Genomic DNA, 22,673 nt, shown 5'->3' with positions numbered 1-22,673 from the left:
CCTCCCCCCCCCATCCCACTGTATGGGGGGGCTGTGTGGTTGTTTTAGCTGCCTGCCAGGTTAAACCACAACACAAGAAAATCATTTATTCAAAGTTTCAGCTAAAAATTGCTGTTCAAAGATTCAAGATAGAAGGTCTAAGTTCCAAACATACCTATGGGACATGAAACAACCTTATTTTAGTGTTTCCTTTGATATGAAATAGATATCTAAGCCAAAGACCTTCCAAAGGTTTGACCTTTGGAAAAGAGGCAAGTTGAGAAAACAACCGAACAACTCAGACCCTAAAGAGAAACAGAATCCCTAAGGTCTCAACCAACAACGAAAAAAAACCATAAAAGCAGTAGGATTTCAACCAGGCATCTAGTCATTGCCACTAAGAAGTATTGAAGCTACCATTCATTACTCCACTAAACAGAAGAGAAGGAAATATGATTTGCCTGCTTCATGAAGAAGGAAAGGTTCAGAACCTTTCAGTTTCCAATGGGATTTTTATAGACATCCATAGAAGTCTTAAGTAACACCTTGCCCATTGAGAATTTAATAGACTTACAGTGTTCCTTGAGGCGTGTTCCCTTTCCCATATTATTAAGCTCTTCAGGAGGGATGTTGCTTTTCAATTCTAGCTGGCTGTAAACACATAGGCAATGAAATAGAAAAAGCTGGATCATATTTGTTCTAAATATAAGTTTGTTTTCTTCTTTAAGGATTTTGCACTATCATTTACTAATAAGTGTTTTTACTTTCTGTAACAGCTCTTGAAAATCAGGAAATATCCACCCCTGTATTAGTAACATTAACAGCTAAAGATGCCTTTTTGGTCATTTTACCCCTTTCTCTTTTCTGTGAATTTTTTTTCTGTTCAATTTATTCTTGCTGCTTTACCCGCAACAAATTTTTGTAACTGAAATTATTTCTGTCTGTTTCCACAATAAACTTCTCAAATATCTCAAAATAACTTTTTCTGCTCAATAGTTCTACCTTGATTCCCATCCATACGAAATTAATCAACCATTGTCTGTACGTTGCAAACACAGGGACACCTTGCACCTCTTGGATTCTTTGTTCTTCCTCCTCTATTCCAGTTGCATCCCTAGATTTTGCCCAACCCAGTATGGCGTGTCCTTGCACAGTCTGCCTACCTTCACTTGGGAGACACATTCTGGTATTAAATTTCCTTGAATTGTCTCTGTCATTTACTCAGAATGGTATGGAGTATTTAATTTTAGTCTCAGTAGTGATGTATAAAAACCAGCACTTTCAAATCTTTCATCAGAGATTATGATGTTTTATTTTCTGTGAACAATGAGAAAGTATTTCGTTCTCCACTGAACAGTGAGCAAATAAAGCCTAGTTTTGCCATCCAATAGACTTCCTTCTGTTTTGCATCACAAAGCATTTGCTACTTTCTTGGTGTATGATATCCATTTATTTATAGTTACATACTTAATATTTTTGTGCAGGGTTTTTTTTTTTTTTTTATATTTTGTATTTTTGCAGTTTGAAATCACACAGACTTTTTGTATTTTAATGAAGAAAATTTCTGTCCCACTCAGTATATTGACTTGATCTGTTATCATTTAGGATTTTAATAAGTGTATCATCTCCCATTCATACTTTTAGAAATCATACTGAATAATGTCAGGCACAATGCTACTCCATGAATGCCAGGAGAGACCTCCTTCTCCTAAGAGTGGAATACTTCAGAATTCAGACATATTGAGCCTCTCAGGAACATATCTTGCATTTGAGCATAGGAGAGGTCTTCTCACATGAGGAGCAGCTGAGGAACAGAATTAATACTACCTGGAGAAAATGTTGCCTTAGAGAAAGAAGTGACAAATCATTGCATTTTTAAAACCGCCTTCCCAAAAGATGGATAAATAGTCATATCGTTTTACTGTAGTAAAAACTGTGGAGTACTAGTGAATTGACTGTTAATTCTTAGATTTTCTTCTGTACCTCGTGTGTGGTAAACATCAGCAGCTGGCTGAAAGGAGAAAGACAATTTTAAATCTAGACTTTCTGTGAGTGGGCAGCATTAGTGTTCTTGATAAAAGTCATAGCTGTCAATTTGAACATTATGACATAGTGGATGAGGGAAAGGCTGTGAATGTTGTCTGCCTGGATGTTAGTAAAGCCTTTGAGACCGTTTCCCACAGCATTCTCCTAGAGAAACTGGCCTGATCATCGCTTAGACAGGTACACTTTTTGCTGGGTAAAAAACTGGCTGGATGGCTAGGCCCAAAGAGTTGTGGTGAATGGAGTTAAATCCAGTTGGTGGCCGGTCACAAGTGGTGGTCCCCAGGGCTCAGTCTTGGGGCCAGTCTTGTTTAATATCTTTATCAATGATCTGGATGAGGGGATCGAGTGCACCCTCGGTAAGTTTGCAGGCAACACCAAGTTGTGCAGGAATATTGATCTGCTGGAGGGCAGGAAGGCTCTGCAGAGGGATCTGGAGAGGCTGGATCAACGGGCCGAGGCCAACTGTATGAGATTCAACAAGACACAGTACTGGGTCCTGCAAGTGGGTCACAACAACCCCGTGCAAAGATACAAGGTTGGGAAGAGTGGCTGGAAAGCTGCCCAGAGGAAAAGGACCTGGGGATGTTGATCGACAGCTGGCTGAACATGAGCCAGCAGTGTGCCCAGATGGCCAAGAAGGCCAGCAGCATCCTGGTTGTATCAGAAATAGTGTGGCCAGCAGGAGCAGGGAAGTGATTGTCCCCCTGTACTCAGTGCTGGTGAGGCCGCACCTCAAATACTGTGTTCAGTTTTTGATCCCTCACTACAAGAAAGACACTGAGGTGCTGGAGTGAGTCCAGAGAAGGGCAACAAAGCTGATGAGGGGTCTGGAGAACAAGTCTTATGAGAAGCGGCTGAGGGAACTGGGGTTGTTTAGTCTGGAGAAGATGAGGCTAAGGGGAGACCTTAGTACTCTCTACAGTTACCTGAAAGGAGGTTGTAGTGAGGTGGGTGTCGGTCTCTTTTCCCAAGTAACAAGAGAATAATAGCCTTCAAGAAGCAGTGACAGTCCATGCACAGTACCTTAAGCAGTCACCAGGGTGGCATCGGCTCAGAATCAGCCTAGCTCTATTTGCTTTGGCTATTTTAGAATTTCTGAACACTGTGGTTAGTCAAGATAAGAAGTAAAACGAAAAGTTTACAACTACTCTTGATGAGTTTTTCCAGCAGAACTGTAATTTACTCTCTAATAAGTTTTCCTCTGATGGAAGTTAATGTTCTTCTCATTCATTTACTTCCAAAATGTCTATTTTCAAGTCTGCTGATTGGAGCTTTTGTATAAAGCACATCAGTGAGCTTTGATACTGCCTATTTGGTCTAAAATTAAGATCATAGCCCTTATAATCTTTCATAGAGATTTGCACTCACTTTCTTCTGAGACCTAGATTTACAGTCCCTCAAGTAGATTTCATTTTGATTCAAACTTTATTGAAAATTCATATGCAGAAAAAAGGTGCAGAAAACCATTCATTGGTTTTGATTAGAAACTTATACGAAGATGCAAATACTGTATTCATATTTCAAAGATTAATGCTTTTAGTGCACCAATAGAAATATTGGTATATTTCAGGGTCTGGATATATAAGACAAGAGTTTGTGATTCAGAGATGTTTTTAAACAGAAAAAAATATTCCTTCTACAAAAAGAACTTTTAAAAATACTTTTCAGATTTACATTAAAAAGGAAAGGTAGCTGATTAAACTCAGGAAAGTAAAAACAAGGAGTGAACTGGATTGGACTAGTTATAATAAATTGTTAACTGAGCTATGCAGATAGGGATTAGTTTAATTGCAGAAATACTTTCACTTAATCAACTGAAATCTGGTGGTCCACAGATTACGAGAGACTTATTTTGGAATTAGTTTTAAAGTGAACAAGAGTGCTAAGCATTAATAATGGCATGACGTAAGAAGGACATGACATTTGAGTTTCTATAATTTCAGTTGTGAAACTAAATATATTAAATAACATATGTTTTTAACAATTGTATTATCAGACTTGTCTTCACTCCCAGGCTTTATTCTGTTTACTTACTACTGTGTATCTTGGTCCTTGATTGTAGCTCCTAGTAACTACTTGTTTCATTTAAACTGAAAATAAATCTCTGTCACACTAAATAGTTCCTTTTTTGTGCTACACTTGAAATATTATTACTTCATTCTAACTAAAGTACAAATAAATGAACATATATGGGTATAACATATGCTGTTTCCTGAAATAGTCTACTGTGCCTTATGCATACGTGCTCTAGAAAATATTGATTTTTCATTGGAGGAATAACAAAAGTACTGAAATCATATTAATGGATAGTATGCTAATATGATCTTTCACATATTTTACTCCTTGGAAAGACAAATTGTAGAAATAGGTTGTATAAATATGAAGCCCAGAAAGACTTCTATTAAAAATAAAAGCTATTTATTTTAATCAGTAGCACCAGATATATATGTAAATGGCACTATATGGTGTCTTAGTGAACTGACTGATGCTTATCAATGGTGTCAGGAATGTCCTTTGACTTTTAATGGATTATCATTATAACATGGTAGTGAAACTAATGAAGACTAGCGAGGATACAGTTAAACAAGGAAAGGTTGGGTTTCTTTTGTCATTTGTTTGGTTTTGATTAAGGGTTCTATTCTTTTCACATGTAAAACCAATAAAAAATGCTGGAAATAAGGGTCAGTTCCTTAAACTAAAATTCCTTATCTTTCATATTGTTCTTTACTCACTCATTCCTGTGTTTTAATCTTCCACAATTTTTATTTTATTGAAGTAAATCAAATAAGAATTCACTGTATTGAAAGACCGTGATGAACCAATCCTACTGATGATCTCTTTAATTTCTTGAATTTTCCTCTTTAATCAGGTTATTCAATCAAGCTGATTATTAGGACTTTTTTCATACTGAAGTTTTCTGAATCAGCTATCTCTCATTAGAACATGGTTTCTGCATTTATTTTCCTGAGAATTTTAACAATATATCATAGCTTTGAGTAGCTAATCATTCATCAGTGAACACTAAAGGGACTTCAGTATTTTCAGCAAATGTCTTTTCGGGTGTGACTGAGGGAAGAATTACTTCTGTTGAAATTGTTGGCAACAGAAATACGGAGCACCTATGTCAAATACTATGCCTATACTATGTTGTTATTTAAATCAAATTAAAACAGAAGGTTATGCATCAAATCTATGAAATTAAAAGGATATGCCTTGCACTTTTTTAAATTTAAGTCTTAGGTTTCTAGAACTTGTACAAACATTTTCAATATGCACTTACAAGTTGGACTGATGTGTTGTTCTCAGCTGCATTGTTCATTGCTTAAGTATTGTCCTCCTTCAGGGGTTTACGTTTGACTTCAGGTTATACAGATCTATTTTTATCCTGTTCCCTCTTTAGCTTGCTTCTAACAACAGCATTCAAGAGGACAGTAAATGTTAGCAAGGTTATGAAGTTAAGTATTTATTCAAACATACCTAAACAAGAGGCACTGATGATGAAAAAAACATGTAAATTTTAAAATAGGAATTTGGAATTAATTCCTAATTTTACACAACAACAGGTTTTGTATACATTTTGAGTCAAAGTAGATAAATAGATTTGCAAGTTTAGAGGACCAGTTGTTCATCTGTTGTGATCAAAGGTTGTTATATTGTTTACCTATATATTAAGGCTTCTGTCTTGTATATGGTTAAAGTAGTATCTTGCAAAAAGCATTGATGTGAAGACACGAGCAACTGTAGAATCCAGTTCTTTCATGGTAGTCTGGTACAGAAACCTCACTGGTAAAAATATGTGAGGTGATTCTAACCTTACGCTTCTCTCTTCAGTCATTTACTTTTGTTATACTTTTCTCCACTGAAGTAACCATCCCTTTAGTGCTTGATATTCTCCCCATCCAAGGGATCTAATCAAGTCACCCTTCAATCTTCCTTAGAAAATAGATTGAGTGTGACATCAGGTTTGGGAATGATAGAAAAAAACACCCAAAACAGCAGTTCTCCAGAATTCCATTTATTGACTTGATCTGTCAAACTCATCAGTCATGGATGTTCAAGTGAAGGGGCACTGCTCTTTCTTTTTCACATAAGATGCTGAATATAGTAGAGGAATGTCAAAGGCATAAGTAGCCTTATTAATGATTAAGGAAACATTTCTGCTCAAAACTGAATTCTTCCTAAAAGACGTTAGGCAGTTGGTAGAGTTTTTTGTTGAATTCGCTCTAAATAGACCTATGAAAGATGTGACTTGTGTTTTAGACCATGAGTGCAGTTGCTGCCTCAGTATCTTTATTTAAGTTGATCTCCCTTGACCTGGTGAGATAATTCACTCCCAATTCACACTAAACACACTGTTTTTTTCCAAATTAACAAAAAGAAAAATATGAATTTTTCCCCTTTGCAAGGAGATGTCAAGGAGAAAAGAAGATAAACACTTTTTTTTCCTTGAAACATGCATTTTTCCCTTCATACATCTCTCATGCTGTGGTTAACAATATTTCCTTATCTTCTCTCAGGCTTTTCTCTATTCCTCTTCTAGCGACTTTTAGTCTTCCCTAAAAGAAAGTTTCATTATGTCTTTTTTTTTAGAAGAACAATGCCCTTTTCTTAGTTTTGCTACAAATGAGCATATAATTACCAAAAAGGCATCTCTTTCATCTGATCTCCCCAACTGGCCTTCATTATCCTGTGTTATCTTGTTCATTTAGTCTTTCCTCGTTCTAATTCCATCCAGTACCATTGTTTAACAAAAGGCTAAGAAATTCTTGGTAATGGTGACAGAAAAAATGGGGAGAATTGGATGGAGTTGGGCTAGAAACAGTGGCAGGAACAACTCCTTAATCCATTTTGCTTGTGGCACTATGCTTTCTGGCTTTCCTTTGGGTAGAGCAGTTGGGGTCACTGCTTTGCTGATTTACCTTCTCCTGTTTAGTAATATGGGTGGGATAGGAGCACCCATTCTTGTAAAATGTGCCTAATAAAAGGAAAAAAAAATAAGATATAAGTATTGATATATCACCTCATCTATGAGTACTGCTGGGGTACAATATTGTACTGAAGTATAACAGGACAGCTAAATACTAAATTGAATAATAAGAAACAATTGACCAATCCACCTCACTTCATGTTGCAAATGTTCTCTTATATATGCACTAATATGAGTCAATGGCCTTGTTCTGAGGAATGGCCGCCTTAGCTTTTCCTAGTAGTAAGCCCTAACATCTGCACATTGCAATATACTTTTACTGTAATTTGGTTACTATGGTGATGAGGGATAGCAAAAATGCACAAAAGATTCTTTGAATGCCCTTTGATGCTAAAAAGAAGTGAATAATACCTCCTAAAAGATAGATCGAATTAATTTTGCCTTCTTAGAACAATTATTTTCAATGAACTGAGTGATAAAAAGGAAATGGTGTTTTGAACCTTTTTATGCTAATGGGATTTGCTTGTATAGTGGTTGTTGCATCAGCTGTTCTGGTATATGAGACACAGTGTGATATTTGGATGTTGTGTTGGTTTTGTGTGGCGAGGTTTTGTTAGCGGGGGGTGGCTACAGGGGTGGCTTCTGTGAGAAGCTGCTAGAAGTTACCCCTGTGTCTGATAGAGCCAATGCCAGCCGGCTCCAAGAGGGATCCGCCGCTGGCCAAGGCCAAGCCAATCAGCGCCTCTGTGATAACATATTTAAGAAAGAGAAAAAACCAGTTAGAGAGCACTTTTGCAGCCAGAGAGAGGAGTGAGAAGATGTAAGAACATCTGCAGAGACCAAGGTCAGTGAAGAAGGAGGGGGAGGAGGTGCTCCAGGCGCCGCAGCAAGATTCCCCTGCAGCCCGTGGTGAAGACCATGGTGAAGCAGGCTGTCCCCCTGCAGCCCATGGAGGGAGGATGAGGGGGGGGTAGAGATTCCACCTGCAGCCCATGGAGGACCCCACACCGGAGCAGGTGGAGGCACCTGAAGGAGGCTGTGGCCCCATGGGAAGCCCGTGCTGGAGCAAGCTCCTGGCAGGACCTGTGGCCCCGTGGAGAGAGGAGCCCACGCCAGAGCAGGTTTGCTGGCAGGACTTGTGACCCTGTGGGGGACCCACACTGGAGCAGTTTGCTCCTGAAGGTCTGCACCCCATGGAGGAGACTCACGTTGGAGAAGGTCATGAAGGACTGTCTCCCGTGAGAGGGTCCCCACGCTGGAGCAGGGGAACGATGAGAGGAGTCCTCCCCCTGAGGATGAAGAAGCGGCAGAAACACCGTGTGATGAACTGACCGTAACCCCCACTCCCCGTCCCCCTGTGCCGCTGAGGGGGGTCGGAGGTTGAAGCCGGGAGTGAAGTTGAGCCCGGGAAGATGGGAGGGGTGGGGGGAGGTGTTTTAAGATTTGATTTTATTTCTCATTCCTCTACTCTGTTTTGCTCAGTAATAAATTAGATGAATTCCCTCTCTAAGTTCGGTCTGTTTTGCTCGTGATAATTACAGAATGACCTCTCCCTGTCCTTATCTCGACCCATAAGTTTTTTTTAGTTATAACTTTTCTCCCCTGTCTAATGAAGGAGGGGAGTGATAGAGCGGCTCTGGTGGGCACCTGGCCCTCCGCCAGGGTCGACCCACTACAGTCTTTTTTAGCAACCCGCGTCCCTCTGTATCCCCGACTCCAAAACCCCAGGGGTCGACCTCGAGTCTCCCCTGGTGCTTTCTGCCAGAAAAAACAGATGTCCTGGTAAATGTTCCACATACTTACAGTTGCTCTGTATAGCTAGTCTGTTGGTAAGGAAATGATGAGAGGCCTGCATACTTATCTATTAGTTGGTTTAGAATGAATTAGCTGTGTTTACTTTGCAGTTTACAATTCTGAGTTAAAAGTATTCTGTTTACCATTTCAAAAGTATCCTTCTTTTTGTAAAGTATTATTTATTCTTTTATGAGTGTCTATTTTTAATTCAGACACACAAAATGCGGAATCAATGCATACTACTACTTCAGAATAGATTTATTATAAAGTTAATGTTATTACTACAGCAAATTATTGAAAAATGCATCTGATGTAATCTGTAAGTATGTATTACGAAGGTGGTGAAAATCAGAGTACCAAAGTACAAGATATGTAAAAAGCATATTTGCCACATCATTTTCCATAAGTAAATGGAAGTAAATTCTTAGTTGTTATAATTCTACTGTATCTTTGATGTTGCACAATTGGAAAGAGTCCAAAATACTTAGGCAGCTCATAACTTGAGATATACATGCAGATTAGTAAACCCCTGCCTGGGGTTACAAAAACTGAACAGAACGTGGGAAACTACTGGACATAACAAGAGAAGTTGCTGAGCTTAACAAATAACTGAGTGAGTGGCTGACAAAAGTTACAGCTACTGCCATGAGCGATGACTGGATTTCACAGATGGTTAAGGGAAAATTTTGTGAGACACGAAAACTTCACAGATAATTAAAGGAGAAGAATTTGGGACATTTTGTGGATTATTTTCTTGCAATGCCAACAGAGCCTAGGTAACCATATCAGGTTATACCATTATCTAGGTAATAATATCAGAAATATGATATATACGAAATAGAATGATACCAAGATCTGGAATGACTCAAGGTCTGAGTCAGCAAGTTGGCAAGAGGTTCAGGATCTGGGTACGGATATCAGCCAGACCTAAAACTTATGCTGATATTTAAGGGATCTATTAATGTGGGTTTATTTGTGCGTTTAGAAAATGAGAGAATGTTTATGTTCGCTGGTGAACTTCAATATTGACTAGCCAGAGAGGTGGAAAACGTTTGAGCCATCATTGCTGTTTATGCTCATGTGAGTGTTGTTTGTGTTTATGTGTGGAGAAAGACACTGTTCTTCATGTTGATCCATGTGGGCACTGTGTTTGTATTGTGTGTGTGCGTGATGGTGTGTGCACCAGCTTCGCTACTGGCTGGATTTATAAACAGGAATGGGAACAACCTCCTTGGTCTGAAAGTCCACTGAATTCAGTTTCCCTTAATAATAACCACTGTGAGAGAGATGTTCAGTAACTGTTCAGTGTCTCCTGGGACTTGGTTCTAGTTCTCCTCCTCCCCTTACTATAGATGAGTTTAGTCACTCCCGCATATTTCTACCATGTTTATTCAACAAAACAAACAAAACATACAGGAATATTTTAAGTTCTTTGCTTTTCAAATGGTGATAGTTTACAGGTATCACAGTCAGTAACTGGAGCTTCACAGTATAGACAACTTAAGAAAAAATAATAAATAAAAGCCTCTAAATTCCTCCTAAAATTAAAAAAAAAAAAAAGTGCATTAATGAGAAACAATAGGAAACACAACACAGTGACATGATATGAAGCATCATTCACTCAAACATGCCCTATTTTTTTATGTTTATTTCTTTTAGGTCCATTTTGTGAGGAACCTGGTGAACCTTGTGCATCTCAGTCATGCTTGAATGGGGGCATATGCCAATATAATCAGTCTGGATATATTTGTGATTGTCCTACTGGTTTTCTTGGTCACAACTGTGAAATTGATATCAATGAATGTTCTTCAACACCATGTCAGAACAGAGGTACATGTATTGATTTGCCAAATGTAAGTATAAAATTCAGAGATACCTGTTTGAACATAGAAACATAGAAACACAGAATCACAGAATGGTTTGGGTTGGAAAGGACCTTTAAAGACCTCCTACGATGGGCAGGAACATCTTCCACTATATCAGGTTGTTCAAAGCCCCATCCAGCCTGGCCTTGAACACTTCCAGGGATGGAGCATGCGCAACTCTGGGAAATTTGTTCCAGTGTCTCACCACCCTGATAGTAAAAAAAGTCTTCCTTACATCTAATCTAAATCTACTCTCTTTCAGTTTAAAACCATTATTCCTTGTGCTATCACTACAGGCCTGGTAAAAAGTCTCTATCTTTCTTATAGGCCCTCTTTAAGTATTGAAAGGTATCAATAATATCTCTCCAGTGACTTCACTTCTCTAGGCTGAAAAACCCCAATTCTCTCAGCCTTTCTCTAAAGCTATTTTCATGGTCCTCTTCTGGACTTGTTCCAACAGCTCCATGTCTTTCTTGTGCTGGGGTCCCCAGACCTGCACACGGTACTCCAGGTGGGGTCTCAGTGGAGTAGAGGGGAAGAATCACCTCCCTCGACCTGCTGGTCACACTTCTTTTTATGCAGCTCAGGATACAATTGTTTTTCTGGGCTACAAGCACACATTGCCGATTCATATCCAATTTTTCATCCACCAATGTCACCAAGTCCTTCTACACAGGGCTGCTTTTAATGCATTCATCACCTAGTCTGTACTGATACTGGTGATGGCCCTGACCCAGGTGCAGGACCTTGCACTTGGCTTTGTTGAACTTCATATAGTTTGCACAGGTCCACACCTCAAGCCTGTCAAGGTCACTCTGGATGACATCCCTTCCCTTTAGTGAATCAACTGCACCACTCTGCTTGGTGTCATCCACAAACTTGCTGAGAGTGCACTCAATCCCACTGTCTGTGGCATTACTAAAGATATTGAACAGTACAGGCCCATGAGGGATACCACTTCTTGTTATTGATCTCCATTTGGACATTGAGCTGTTGATTGCAAGTCTTTGGAAATGTCCATCCTGCCGATTCCTTATCCACTGAATAGTCCATACATCAAACCCATGTCTCTCCAATTTGGCAACAATGATGTTGTGTGGGACAATGTCAGCGGCCCTACAGAAGTCAAGATACATGACCTCAGTTGCCCTTCCCTTATCTATCAACACAGTCACTCCATTGCAGAAAACCATCAGACTGATTAGGCATGATTTGTCCTTTGTGAAGCCATGTCAGCTGTTTCTAATCACCTCCCTGTCATCCATATGCCTTGACAAGGCTTCCAGGAGGATCTGTTTTATAAAAGTGCCAAAACACTTAATTGTAATGTAAATTTTTAAATTAGCTTTGCATGCTTTGTGAAGAAACACAGCATTGTCTAAATGTGTATTTTTTCTGATATTTCTACAGTTAAAAAGCTCAAGTTCCACATTTTCAGTTCAGTTGCCTGGTGGTCACTTCAGGAATTAGCATTTTTTTTTTAATTTTTATTTTTTTTCTCTCTAATAAAATCTTCTGATACAAAGCATGATAAATGAGTCATCTTTATTAAATAGTGATTTTTTCCCTATTAGTTTTCCTGTGGCATCTGTTATTTTAATTCCTGGGGTTTTTTCTTTCTTTTTTCTTTTTATAAAATAGAATAAATTCATTCAGACTCACAAAGGTTTGATAATAGAGTCATGTCTGGTCATATTTCAAACTACATTGTCAATGTTCTTTCATTAGCATGAATATTGCAAATATCTGTGATTATACAGAACCAAAATAGTGAAAGAAGAGTTCAAAAGCTCAATTATGACATAGCAGTGATACATACTCACAAAGAGAGGAAAAAAGAGACATAAAAATTGGTGAACAAATTGTTAGATTTCTAAATTATGCAATCTGTCTAAATATTTTGTCTAGCAGATATACTAGCACATACTATTTTGTACAATCATTTCTATAGACAAACAGATACAGTAGTTTGTTTCACACACATAGAAATCTCTCAATATATGTTAAAATGAAGTTCCCTGGTCATGCCTTTAAGACTGATCCTAAAGAAACACCTGAACACTTCCAATTTCACCAGGGGAACAAACCCCTGTATATTTTTCGTTTACTTTCCTTACTGTCATCAAAAGGCCTCTGAGGGACATTACTTTCTATAGAAAAATAAGAGTGAGAGTGTCAGCTCTAAGGAATATTTTGTTTTGTAAAATAACTTGCTGTTCTTACTGTGTAAATTACAGATTGTGGTAACTGACAGATGTCTTCCACCGTCATATCTGTGCTTTATATTGAAGGGGAAAAAGGATACACATCATTTTCTTTCCTGCTCTAGTTAGTGAATACTTTTTGGTAACTAATGTACCTTGTGCAGTGTTAGCGTTTGATAGATGCAAATATTGCATTGGAACAAATTCAGAAATGAGAAAAAAAACCTAAATGAATTATAAAGCTCCTTCTTGATTCAGTTATGAAATCACAAAGCCAGGCAAATTTAGAACTGGTGTATTTCCAGCTAGCAAACTCAACTCTGGTATAATCTGTGCTGGAAGGCCTGTTCCACTTGTCCTAAATTATGTTTGTAACCTATTTGGGTCTAGGACTGCTTTTTGTTCTGTCTTTGTAGACTGTTTAATATGATGAAACCCTGTCCTAGTTAGGGTCTCTATAGTAATGGAAGCAAATACTAATTTCTGTATTGCCGTGGGTACAACAAATAATTATTTCTAATTTCCTTCTCTTCTATAGGATGTGGCATGTATCTGTCTGCCAATATTCACTGGCAAGTTCTGTGAGAAAATAATGAATCCATGTGAATTATTGCCTTGCTTAAATAATGCAACTTGTGTAGCTCAACAGCAGAACTATAACTGCCGGTAAGATTAGAAATTAATTTATTTCAGTACATCGTAGATCACTTGATATACTACTGATTGCAGAAAGAAAAGATATCATCAGTCACAGAGAACACAGAAAACTAGAAACTTTTCTTTTAACAAGTTTTTATTTTTGGTGCTCTACTGTGTTAGTTGTCTTGAAAATTCCTGAAGTGCTACAAAAAGATTTAAAGCATTTACAAAGTTATAAATTGTTTCATTATTAATTCTGTAAGATAAAATATATAAATCCTGACACACTGATGACAAGTGAGACTACAGGTACCACTCCCAGAGTGTATGATGTTTATGTTGTTTTGGAAAGGATAAGTGATTTTATTTCTAATTCACAGACATGCATTAGTAGGTCTTAGATTGATCCTTCAAGAAGCATATTAAACAGTGCTTTATTCAGAAAACAATGCTAAAATTATCCATTTGAAAATAACAGAAGTGACCCAGTATCTAATTTCATTCCATTTTAAATAGCTTTTTAGATATTTTCTTACACCACTAAGGAATACAATTTTCCTCTTCCCATTTGCTTGGCTTTTATCTAGTTGCCTGGAGTAAGTTCTGCTAAGCATTACTGAAGTGCAGTAAACAACTTTCAAATTTTAGGATATTCATAAAAGCAGAAAATTGAAAGCTGTGGTACACAAAAGCCTGAGAACACATTATGAATGAACTTAAAAACTGCAAATACATAACAGAAGTATAGAACATAAAGTTACAGTCTTTCAGAAGAGATTCAGTTGAGAAGCCTGGAAATTAAAATATAAGTAGAATTATGTTTACCATTTTCCCAAAGAAGAAAAGATGACACAATTTTATTTATTCTTACACCTAAATACATATATACATACATACACACATACAAACACATACACAGTACTATATCTTCCCATATAGATATGTATAGCATAGAACCAAGATACAAGCTACTAATAACGTACTATTATATAGCCAGTCTTTTACATAGTATGTTGGTGCAGGAATTAGTATGAAATTATGCTTGAAGTACATTGAAAAATATGCATAACATGAACAATTAATATCAAGATGTAGACTGTCTTTCTTTAAAATAAAAAAAAAAAATCCTGGCCCTGTGTACAATGCAGATTGAATAATTTATAATAATTTCATGAAGCACTGGTAGAAATGGTCTGTGCCATGGACCTCAGTGTACCATGCAAATTGGTTAATAAAAATAGCTATGGAAAGGCATGGTGATTTAACAGTCTTTCCATTGATACGCTATGTTAGAATAAGAGTGGAAGTAATGATTTAGATCAATATAAAAGTAAAAATGGGCAATTAACAACCTATTTATATTAATTATCAAGAGAATCGCTTAAGTTATGTGGCAAAGCTATGTACTAGAGGTTTTAGCTTTGGGCTCAGATGGTACATTCCTGTTTACTGCTAATATCAAATGTTAAGATCCTATTAATATCAATGCTGCTTAGATTTTACCTTTAATATTTGTGTATTATTCATGCATTCAGTTGTGTTATCTGTAAAATACACATTTGACAAGACAGGCAAGACACGTTTGTGGAGAGCTTGTTTGAGAAATGGGATAGGTTGTAAGCTTATTATTTTTAACACTAGGAATGCACTAAAAATGGGAAATAACATCCTAGAGAGAATACTATGAAAAGAATAATGAGGAGTGTATCCTTGAACTTTGTATAACATCAAGTGCTTGGCCCTGTAAATACTGTTTAAGTAAAAAATTTGGATAGTGTTCAATCCATGTAGTTTTCCCTAGCATTCAAGTTGCACGCAGACTTTCTTGGTGAAGAACAAAAACTCTAGAAAGTGACTTATCTCTTCCAAAAAGAAATTTGTATGACAAGTGAGTTGAAGCATTTTCTGGAGGTTCCCAATTTTCTCTGTACAGAGAGGTACAGAGAAAGCCTGGACTGCTGTCCTAAACCAGATACTAAAACTGCAGACTTTTAATGTTAGATAAATACGGCAGCACTGGAACTTAGTTTCAACAGAATCATAGAATCAACAGCCCAGGTTGGAAGACACCTCGAAAGATCATCTGATCCAACCTTCTATGGGAAAGGGAGCTTAGATGAGATTATCTAGTACCCTGTCCAATTGTATATTGAAAACCTCCAGAACTCAGCCTTAGTTTTGCCATTCAGTCCCTGACGGCTCCAATTAGTGATTGCGATATTTTTAGTGTTTCTTGTTAAAAAATTGAAAATTATTTCCACATTTTTTTTGTGAAATTAAAATAATTTTTCTGCCAACTTAATCCCAAATATTTAATAAATGTAAATTCTGTGTATATTTATGTCTGTATACTTGGAAGGAGGCATTCAGGTGACAGAAAGCATTTTGATAGCATAGGAATCACGTCCTTCTCAGTAATTCAGTAATTTGGTTGTGAGAGCTGCAGTCTTGCCCAAGTCAAAAGTGCTGAAATGTAGAGGAGGTGCTGACTTCTAGAGAGGGCCAACAGTCAGCAGGTGCTATTGGTTTTAGGATTCAGCATTCTCTGTGTAAATTTATGTCTTCCATTAGCTACTGGAATAACAGAGGATTTTGGAAGACCTGTAGGAACAGTGGTTCAACTGTTTCAGTTTTGTTAAGTCAGAGACTTGGAAACTATCTGGCTGTGAGTCATGTTTTAACTCATTTTACTGGAAGGAAACCTACCATTAACTATGTTGCTTTATCCAGGAGGTTTGGAGCTGCTCATTCAAAGTTTTAAGTGGACGTTTTGTTTCACATTTGGTGATCATTGTCAAATACTGTAGGTTATGGCTATGTCTAGTTACTCCACGAAAAACCTGCATGTGTTTAGTGTAACACTACTACCTGATCCAGTTTTATAGCATTTTAACATTTTAAATAAATGTAATGGCATTTAACTTGCATGCATATACAAATTCAAATAATAGCTGTATTGACCTTTTTACTCCTTTTTGTTTTGTTTTGCTTGCCCCTATTTTATGTGTTTCTCCTTTTGCCCAAGCTGCATTCTGCTTATATCCATCACCATCTCAGCTTCTATCTACTTATCCTTTCTTCTTTGGGAAAGCAGTTGTTTTCCATTCTAAACATATAACCAAACAGACTCAATTTAATTTTCTCCACTTCAGTTATGATGTATGACTATCTTGTATCCTAATTCCATCCTTTCAGTCTTGATGTCATATACAACTTTGTGCTAAGAATCTAATAGTAGCATTTTTTCTTAAATGTCAAAATTTAAGGTGAATTCAAATAGGCCATGAACAAGAATATCCATCACAATAAATTGTGATTGTTTACTTTGTATCTTCATCTATTAGCCGTGTTCTTTAGGATGATAAAAAGTCACAAAAAATGTGAAAGGGTGTTCTGAAAAAATTTGTTCTGTTAGTGTCATCTTTGGAACTTTACCGTCAACTTTCTTGCTGTTAATTTATTCTTACCTTCTCTGACATTGCTATGTCTATTGCAAAACAACAATTAAAAATGGGAAAAATGAACGAATATAAAAATTAGAAGCAGCAGCTTCTAAAATTGGCTTACTAAATTATCCATTTTATGTAACAGTCATAGATTACCTAAATAAATTGAACCAAGAAAGCTAGGAGCTCTTTCACCTGATTTTGGATCATAGGTGAAAACAAATCAGGAAAACAAATGTTGCAATTGAGTCACTCTGATTTCATTTTAAGTGTTATTTAAAAATGGAATTAGAAGATTTTTTTTTTTTTAACTTTACATTCCTTTTATATATAAATGTAATATATGGTGCTGGTGCTACAATATAAAGGACAACAAATAATCTGATGATATGAGTACTTTTGTTTTGAGGGTAGGTGTTGTGGGTTTGCCCCAGCTGGCAACTAAGCACCACACAGCTCATTACCCCTGGCAGGATGGGAGAGAGAATTGGAAGAGTGAAAGTGAGAAAACTCGTGGGTTGAGATAAAGGCAGTTTAATAAGTAAAGCAAAAGCTGTGCACACAAGCAAAGCAAAACAAAGACTTCATTCACCACTTCCCATGGGCAGGCAGGTGTTCAGCCATCTCCAGGAAAGCAGGGATCCATCACATGTAATGGTTACCTGGGAAGACAAATGCTATTATTCTGATCGTCCCCCCCTTTCCTCCTTCTTCCCCCAGCTTTATATGCTGATCATGACATCATATGGTATGGAATATCCCTTTGGTCAGTTGGGGTCAGCTGTCCCAGCTGTGTCCCCTCCCAACTCCCTGTGCACCCCCAGCCTCCTCGCTGGTGGGGTGGGGTGAGAAGCAGCAAAGGCCTTGGCTCTGTGTAAGCACTGCTCAGCAGTAACAAACACATCCCTGTGTTATCGTGCTGTTTTCAGCACGAATCCAAACACAGCCCCATACTAGCTACTACGAAAAAAATTAACTCTATCCCAACCAAAAGCAGCACAGAGGGAAAAATAAGTATTTAACTATCTGGTATCTTTGAATATGCTGAAATAAAAGTTGCTAACTATTATGAAAAACTCCTTTTAGCTACAATACAAGAACTGGAAATTTGTTAAGAACACACTTTGCAAAAATTTTGATTCCAAGTACTTGAAATGGTAGCAGAATAATTATAGGATTTACATACAGAGGAGGATTTTCAAGAGGAGGGTGAAGATTATGTAGTCCATTGCTGCTTACTTTTTAGAGAAGGTTTTTCCATAGCCATCCACCTCTGTCCAAATGGTCCTACACATGGACTACTTGAATGCTGTCCAGGGTTTTCTGGTGAAATCCAGACTGTTTAACACTTCACCAAAGGTTAATAAGTGATTTAAACTTCTGGACATGCTAGATGCCTCTGTGCGTCCCTCAGAGGCATAGTCATACCCACCGATTAGGCATCTTTAACTGATTTGAAAAATACGGTTAATTCAGATGCTTTCTATTGAATATTGCTGCCTAACTATTTGTTATTGAAAATATATCCTTTACTTTCGCATGCTACATAACTGTGAGAGGCTTCATGCATTCTGAAACCAAGGATGGTGATATTTTTTAAAATGGGGAAGCATAAGCAACACAACTGAATCTCCTATCCATTAGGAGCAAAAGCATAGAAAAAACAGAAGAAATTCTGCATCATCCTCATGATTTCCAGCTTCTGAGCTGAGTCATTAGACAAAGTACCCCTCAGAAAAAGCTAAAGAAACTTCCCATTACTTTTCGGTTCCTTCACAAACACAAATTTTTCAGCTAAATGGCCATTTCCTTTCTCTTCTACTTAAATCTTTTCTTTCCATGCTACCAGAAAGAGCCTTTAGACAGAGGATCATGCTAACTATGTCTGTAAAAACATATTGACAGGGATTATGTATCTATCAAAACACAAAAGAGAGTTTTTTACAGTCTGGATTTTACTTTTTTACACATTTTGAGCATGATATAAATATTCAAATATTTTTCTGCACTATTCCATTATTGCTTTTGAATAAGACTTGCTTACTATCCATATGAAGCTCATCTTTTTTCTTTGTATATAGGGAATTTTTTTAAACACTGGAAGGCTAGATAAGAAAAGGATCTTCTACTAATGACAAGTGCTGACATGAAGCAGAAGAAATGTCTGCAGTTCCTTTTACCATAGAAGAGTTACCCACAGCTTTGTTGGCATCACATGGAACTAACAAACTGTCACAAAAATAGAATGCTAGTTTTCTCCTTTAAAGAAAATACCAAATTGCAATTAAGCAAACACAAAAACAACCATGCATTGTTCTCTCCAGAGATTCCTTACATTGTTCCTTACATACCTAAGCATGTCATTTTTGACTATTCTTTCTTAATCATTAGTAATGATTGATGCTAACTGCTTTAAACCTCATTTATCATCATATTTCTAATTTTTCTCTCTGATGGTTTAATTGAGCCATGCATTCTAACAGGTTTCCAAAACCTCATTTATAGCTTTTTATTAAATATTACCTCATTCTAGATTGTTTTTTGTTTCCAGAAGATTATATGAAGTATTGGTATGAAAATGCTTTCCTTAATGAAAAAAAATATTTTATGTAGTAGCAAAAATATCCAGAATCATGCAACTGATTTTTAATTGCTTGAAAACATGTTCTGTTTATTTTAAATAACATGAGGTCTGTTTTGTTACTGCAAGAACATTATTTAATAGAATTATGGAACATAATTAAATACAATTAACTTTTAAAATGCAAGTCCTCTAAAATACACTGGTGTATTTGCAGCTGCATGCCAGGATTCACTGGAAAGAACTGTGAGGAAGTAATTGACTACTGCAGGCTGCTCAGCATCAGCTGTCTGAATGAAGGATTGTGTCTTAATATAATTGGAGGATTCACTGTAAGTAATTTAATACATGTTAAACTAATTCAGTGCTCTAAAGTATAAAAGCTTTAGACAAACAGAACTTGAAATGAATTCATTACTCTAAGAGACAAGAGGGACATACATTAATGTGTTTTATTTATTTAAATCAATAACGCAAGGACGATTCACTTGGGTAATATGGATTTTTTTATTTCTTTTCTACTGAGATTCTGATTTGTACTATATCAGGTAAGAGAACTGAAGAGTATTTTTATAGTAAAAAGAATATATAACTAATTGTGGTCCAGTGCTATTATCCACACAGATGATAATCACAACTGTGTTTCAGTCTTTAAAAATACATTGCTTGAATTGAAAATATCTGTTGCCATTGTTTTAAACAGAATCAAATTAGTAATCTAAACATAAGCACGTTTAAACTTAATACAAACTTAGAAGTTTGATGACAAAAATGCAGTGCGGTGAGGTTGATTCCAACTGATAATTTGAAAAAAAAGTAACTTTTCTTGTTTTAACTCTCAAAATAGCTTCTGAAAAATGTTGAGCAAGATCCATCATGTACCAAGATTCTTCTGGCCATAGCTTGTCAAAAGAGAGGAAATACTAGTTTCTCTATGGCAGTAATTAACAACTTAAAGGTTACTCTAAACAACCACTGATTCTGCAAATAACAAGAGTTTATCACAGAATCACAGAATGTTTGAGGTTGGAAAGGACCTCTGGAGGTCATTTTGTCCACCGTTCTGCACAAGCAGAGCCGCCTAGAGCCATTTATCTAGTGCCAGTTCACTTATCTGTTTGGGTGTTCAGCCAAAATGTATTAGGATTGCTGTTACTCCTTGCTTCAGGGAGTAGCAAGAGTAGTCTAATCTGTAAGGGAAGGAGAGCAGGAACCAAGGGTGGCAGCAACGCTGGCAGGGACAGTGTCCTCACCAACAAAGGGCACAATCTCTCAATACCCACAAGAACACTGCAGATTTGCAGATTCAGCCAAAAGTCCAGTGATCACCAGACAAGTACGTAGTGATGAAGTAGGTTTGCAGTCAAACTGGGTAGTCAAGTCAGCAGATCAGAATCAGCAAGATACAAAGCTGGATACAGGCATACATGACAAAAAAGCTCTGGAAAGGTTCTAGTGCGAAGGCCTGAGCTTAAATGCAGCTCATGAGTAAATGAATGAAAGTGTGGACATGTCAGAGGCGAGTTCTGTTTTCACACTAGGGTGATCCAAGGTGACAGCGCTAGGTTGCATCAGAGCTGACCTTGAACACAGGCAGTTAAACCTGTGAGACAGGGGAAAGAGGTCACCAAAGAAGAGTGCAGAGAAAGATGATTATAGGCTGGTCATGCCAATAAGAGCCTGTTGATGCATTCAAGGTCCTGACAGTTTCTCTGAATATTCCTTGCATGTAATTATTCATTCAGTCCAAGTACTGTTGCCTTTTTTGTAGTCAGAAAAGCTAGAGAGGTGTTGATATTTTCTCTTTTCACCTGACTGCTTGCATTTGCTCATGTTCCTTGAGTCTTACTTGATCTGAAAACTGCTATATACATGTGATCAAGGATTGTTTCTCCTAGTTACTTATGGGAATAAAGAGAAAAGAAACTTCCAGTCATTTGATCAAAATGGTCAACCCATATTTTTGCACCTTGTTCTTTGTGCACATTCTAAGTCAGATACCGTTAGGGACTTTTCAAGCGTCACTAAGAATTAAATTCATACCACTCTTGACTACATGACAGTCTCCCAGTTGCTGCATCTTGTCCTTTCCCTTAGTTCCTGAATATAATTGCCAGGAGCAGCTGTTTAGATTGACCCATTACTCATTCAAATACTTGCACTTCCACAGATACGTAATCAGATCTATAAGAGAATTTTATTTAAAAGCATGATAAAGTTAGTGAAGTAAATACCTGTAAATGATAATTTCAGAAATTAATGAATTCTGTAATACTGAAAAAATAAGTATAGCTGCTAAATTGTTAATTCTGATGAAAATTGTTTTAAAATTTGTGTTTTAAGAACATTTTTAATGCTACCTATAAATATATCTTAACTAGAGCAACAGTATATAAATCTACTTTAACACAAAATCTGAGGTTATTTGCAAAATATTCCATAACACAGATTTATGCTAATAGAGTACTAAAACATCTGTACATAGAAGAACATAATTCTTGCTTTGTTGAGTATACTATATGTAATATACCACGGAATAATAAAATAGATGGTGAGGAATACTCTCTAGAATTTGCCTCTCCTCATTGTTGATAGCAGATGAAACAAATACTGAGCCCAGTTCTGCTGCACTGAACTAAAAGTGTTCATGAAAAGATACAGTGATTTGAAAATGTTTGTGTCTCCCAGTTAACTTACCTACATGATAGAAATACTAGATTCAAAACAGAAACACTGCTTTTAGCTCTTTTCGACTACTTATGTCCACTTCTATGAAGCAATTGCAGAAGTTACAGTAAAATAGAATACAAAAGTGATATAAGTAATCAGTGAGTACAATGTATATGACATATTCAGACATCAAAGTGAATACTAATTTAACACAAAAAGAAATTAAAAACCAATTTTTTAGGAAAGCTATGCTAGTAGTTAGTAAGTATGCTAACATTTGCTGTTTGGGCCAAAGCAAAATAGGTTTATAGCAGTAAATGTTTTCATAAAATAATCCTCAAAAATATACTACCATCACCAGTATAAGATGTGATACTTTCTTAACAGACACTGAATTATGCTATAAGATGGCGCCAGATGACCTGGCACGTCAAAGGTTGGATTTTTATTTGTTTGAACTTTGATGCCTACAGAAGTGAATGGTATGGTATAGTACCTGATAGAAAACTGGTATGATGACAG

At 36.9% G+C, this 22,673-nt stretch overlaps 1 protein-coding gene across 1 annotated transcript in view; it reads left to right on the top strand.

The window, feature by feature from the left end:
* EYS (eyes shut homolog) overlaps positions 1-22,673 on the top strand; it is a 906,089-nt gene that overhangs the window by 53,903 nt on the left and 829,513 nt on the right. The window contains 3 exon segments of the mRNA XM_075747398.1: positions 10,406-10,599; positions 13,354-13,481; positions 19,699-19,813. Of these exon segments, the coding sequence (XP_075603513.1) occupies positions 10,406-10,599; positions 13,354-13,481; positions 19,699-19,813 (437 nt within the window).

This window comes from Balearica regulorum, chromosome 3, assembly GCF_011004875.1.
Source record: "Balearica regulorum gibbericeps isolate bBalReg1 chromosome 3, bBalReg1.pri, whole genome shotgun sequence".
Taxonomy (NCBI): domain Eukaryota; kingdom Metazoa; phylum Chordata; class Aves; order Gruiformes; family Gruidae; genus Balearica; species Balearica regulorum.
This window is presented reverse-complemented; position numbering and strand designations above follow the sequence as displayed.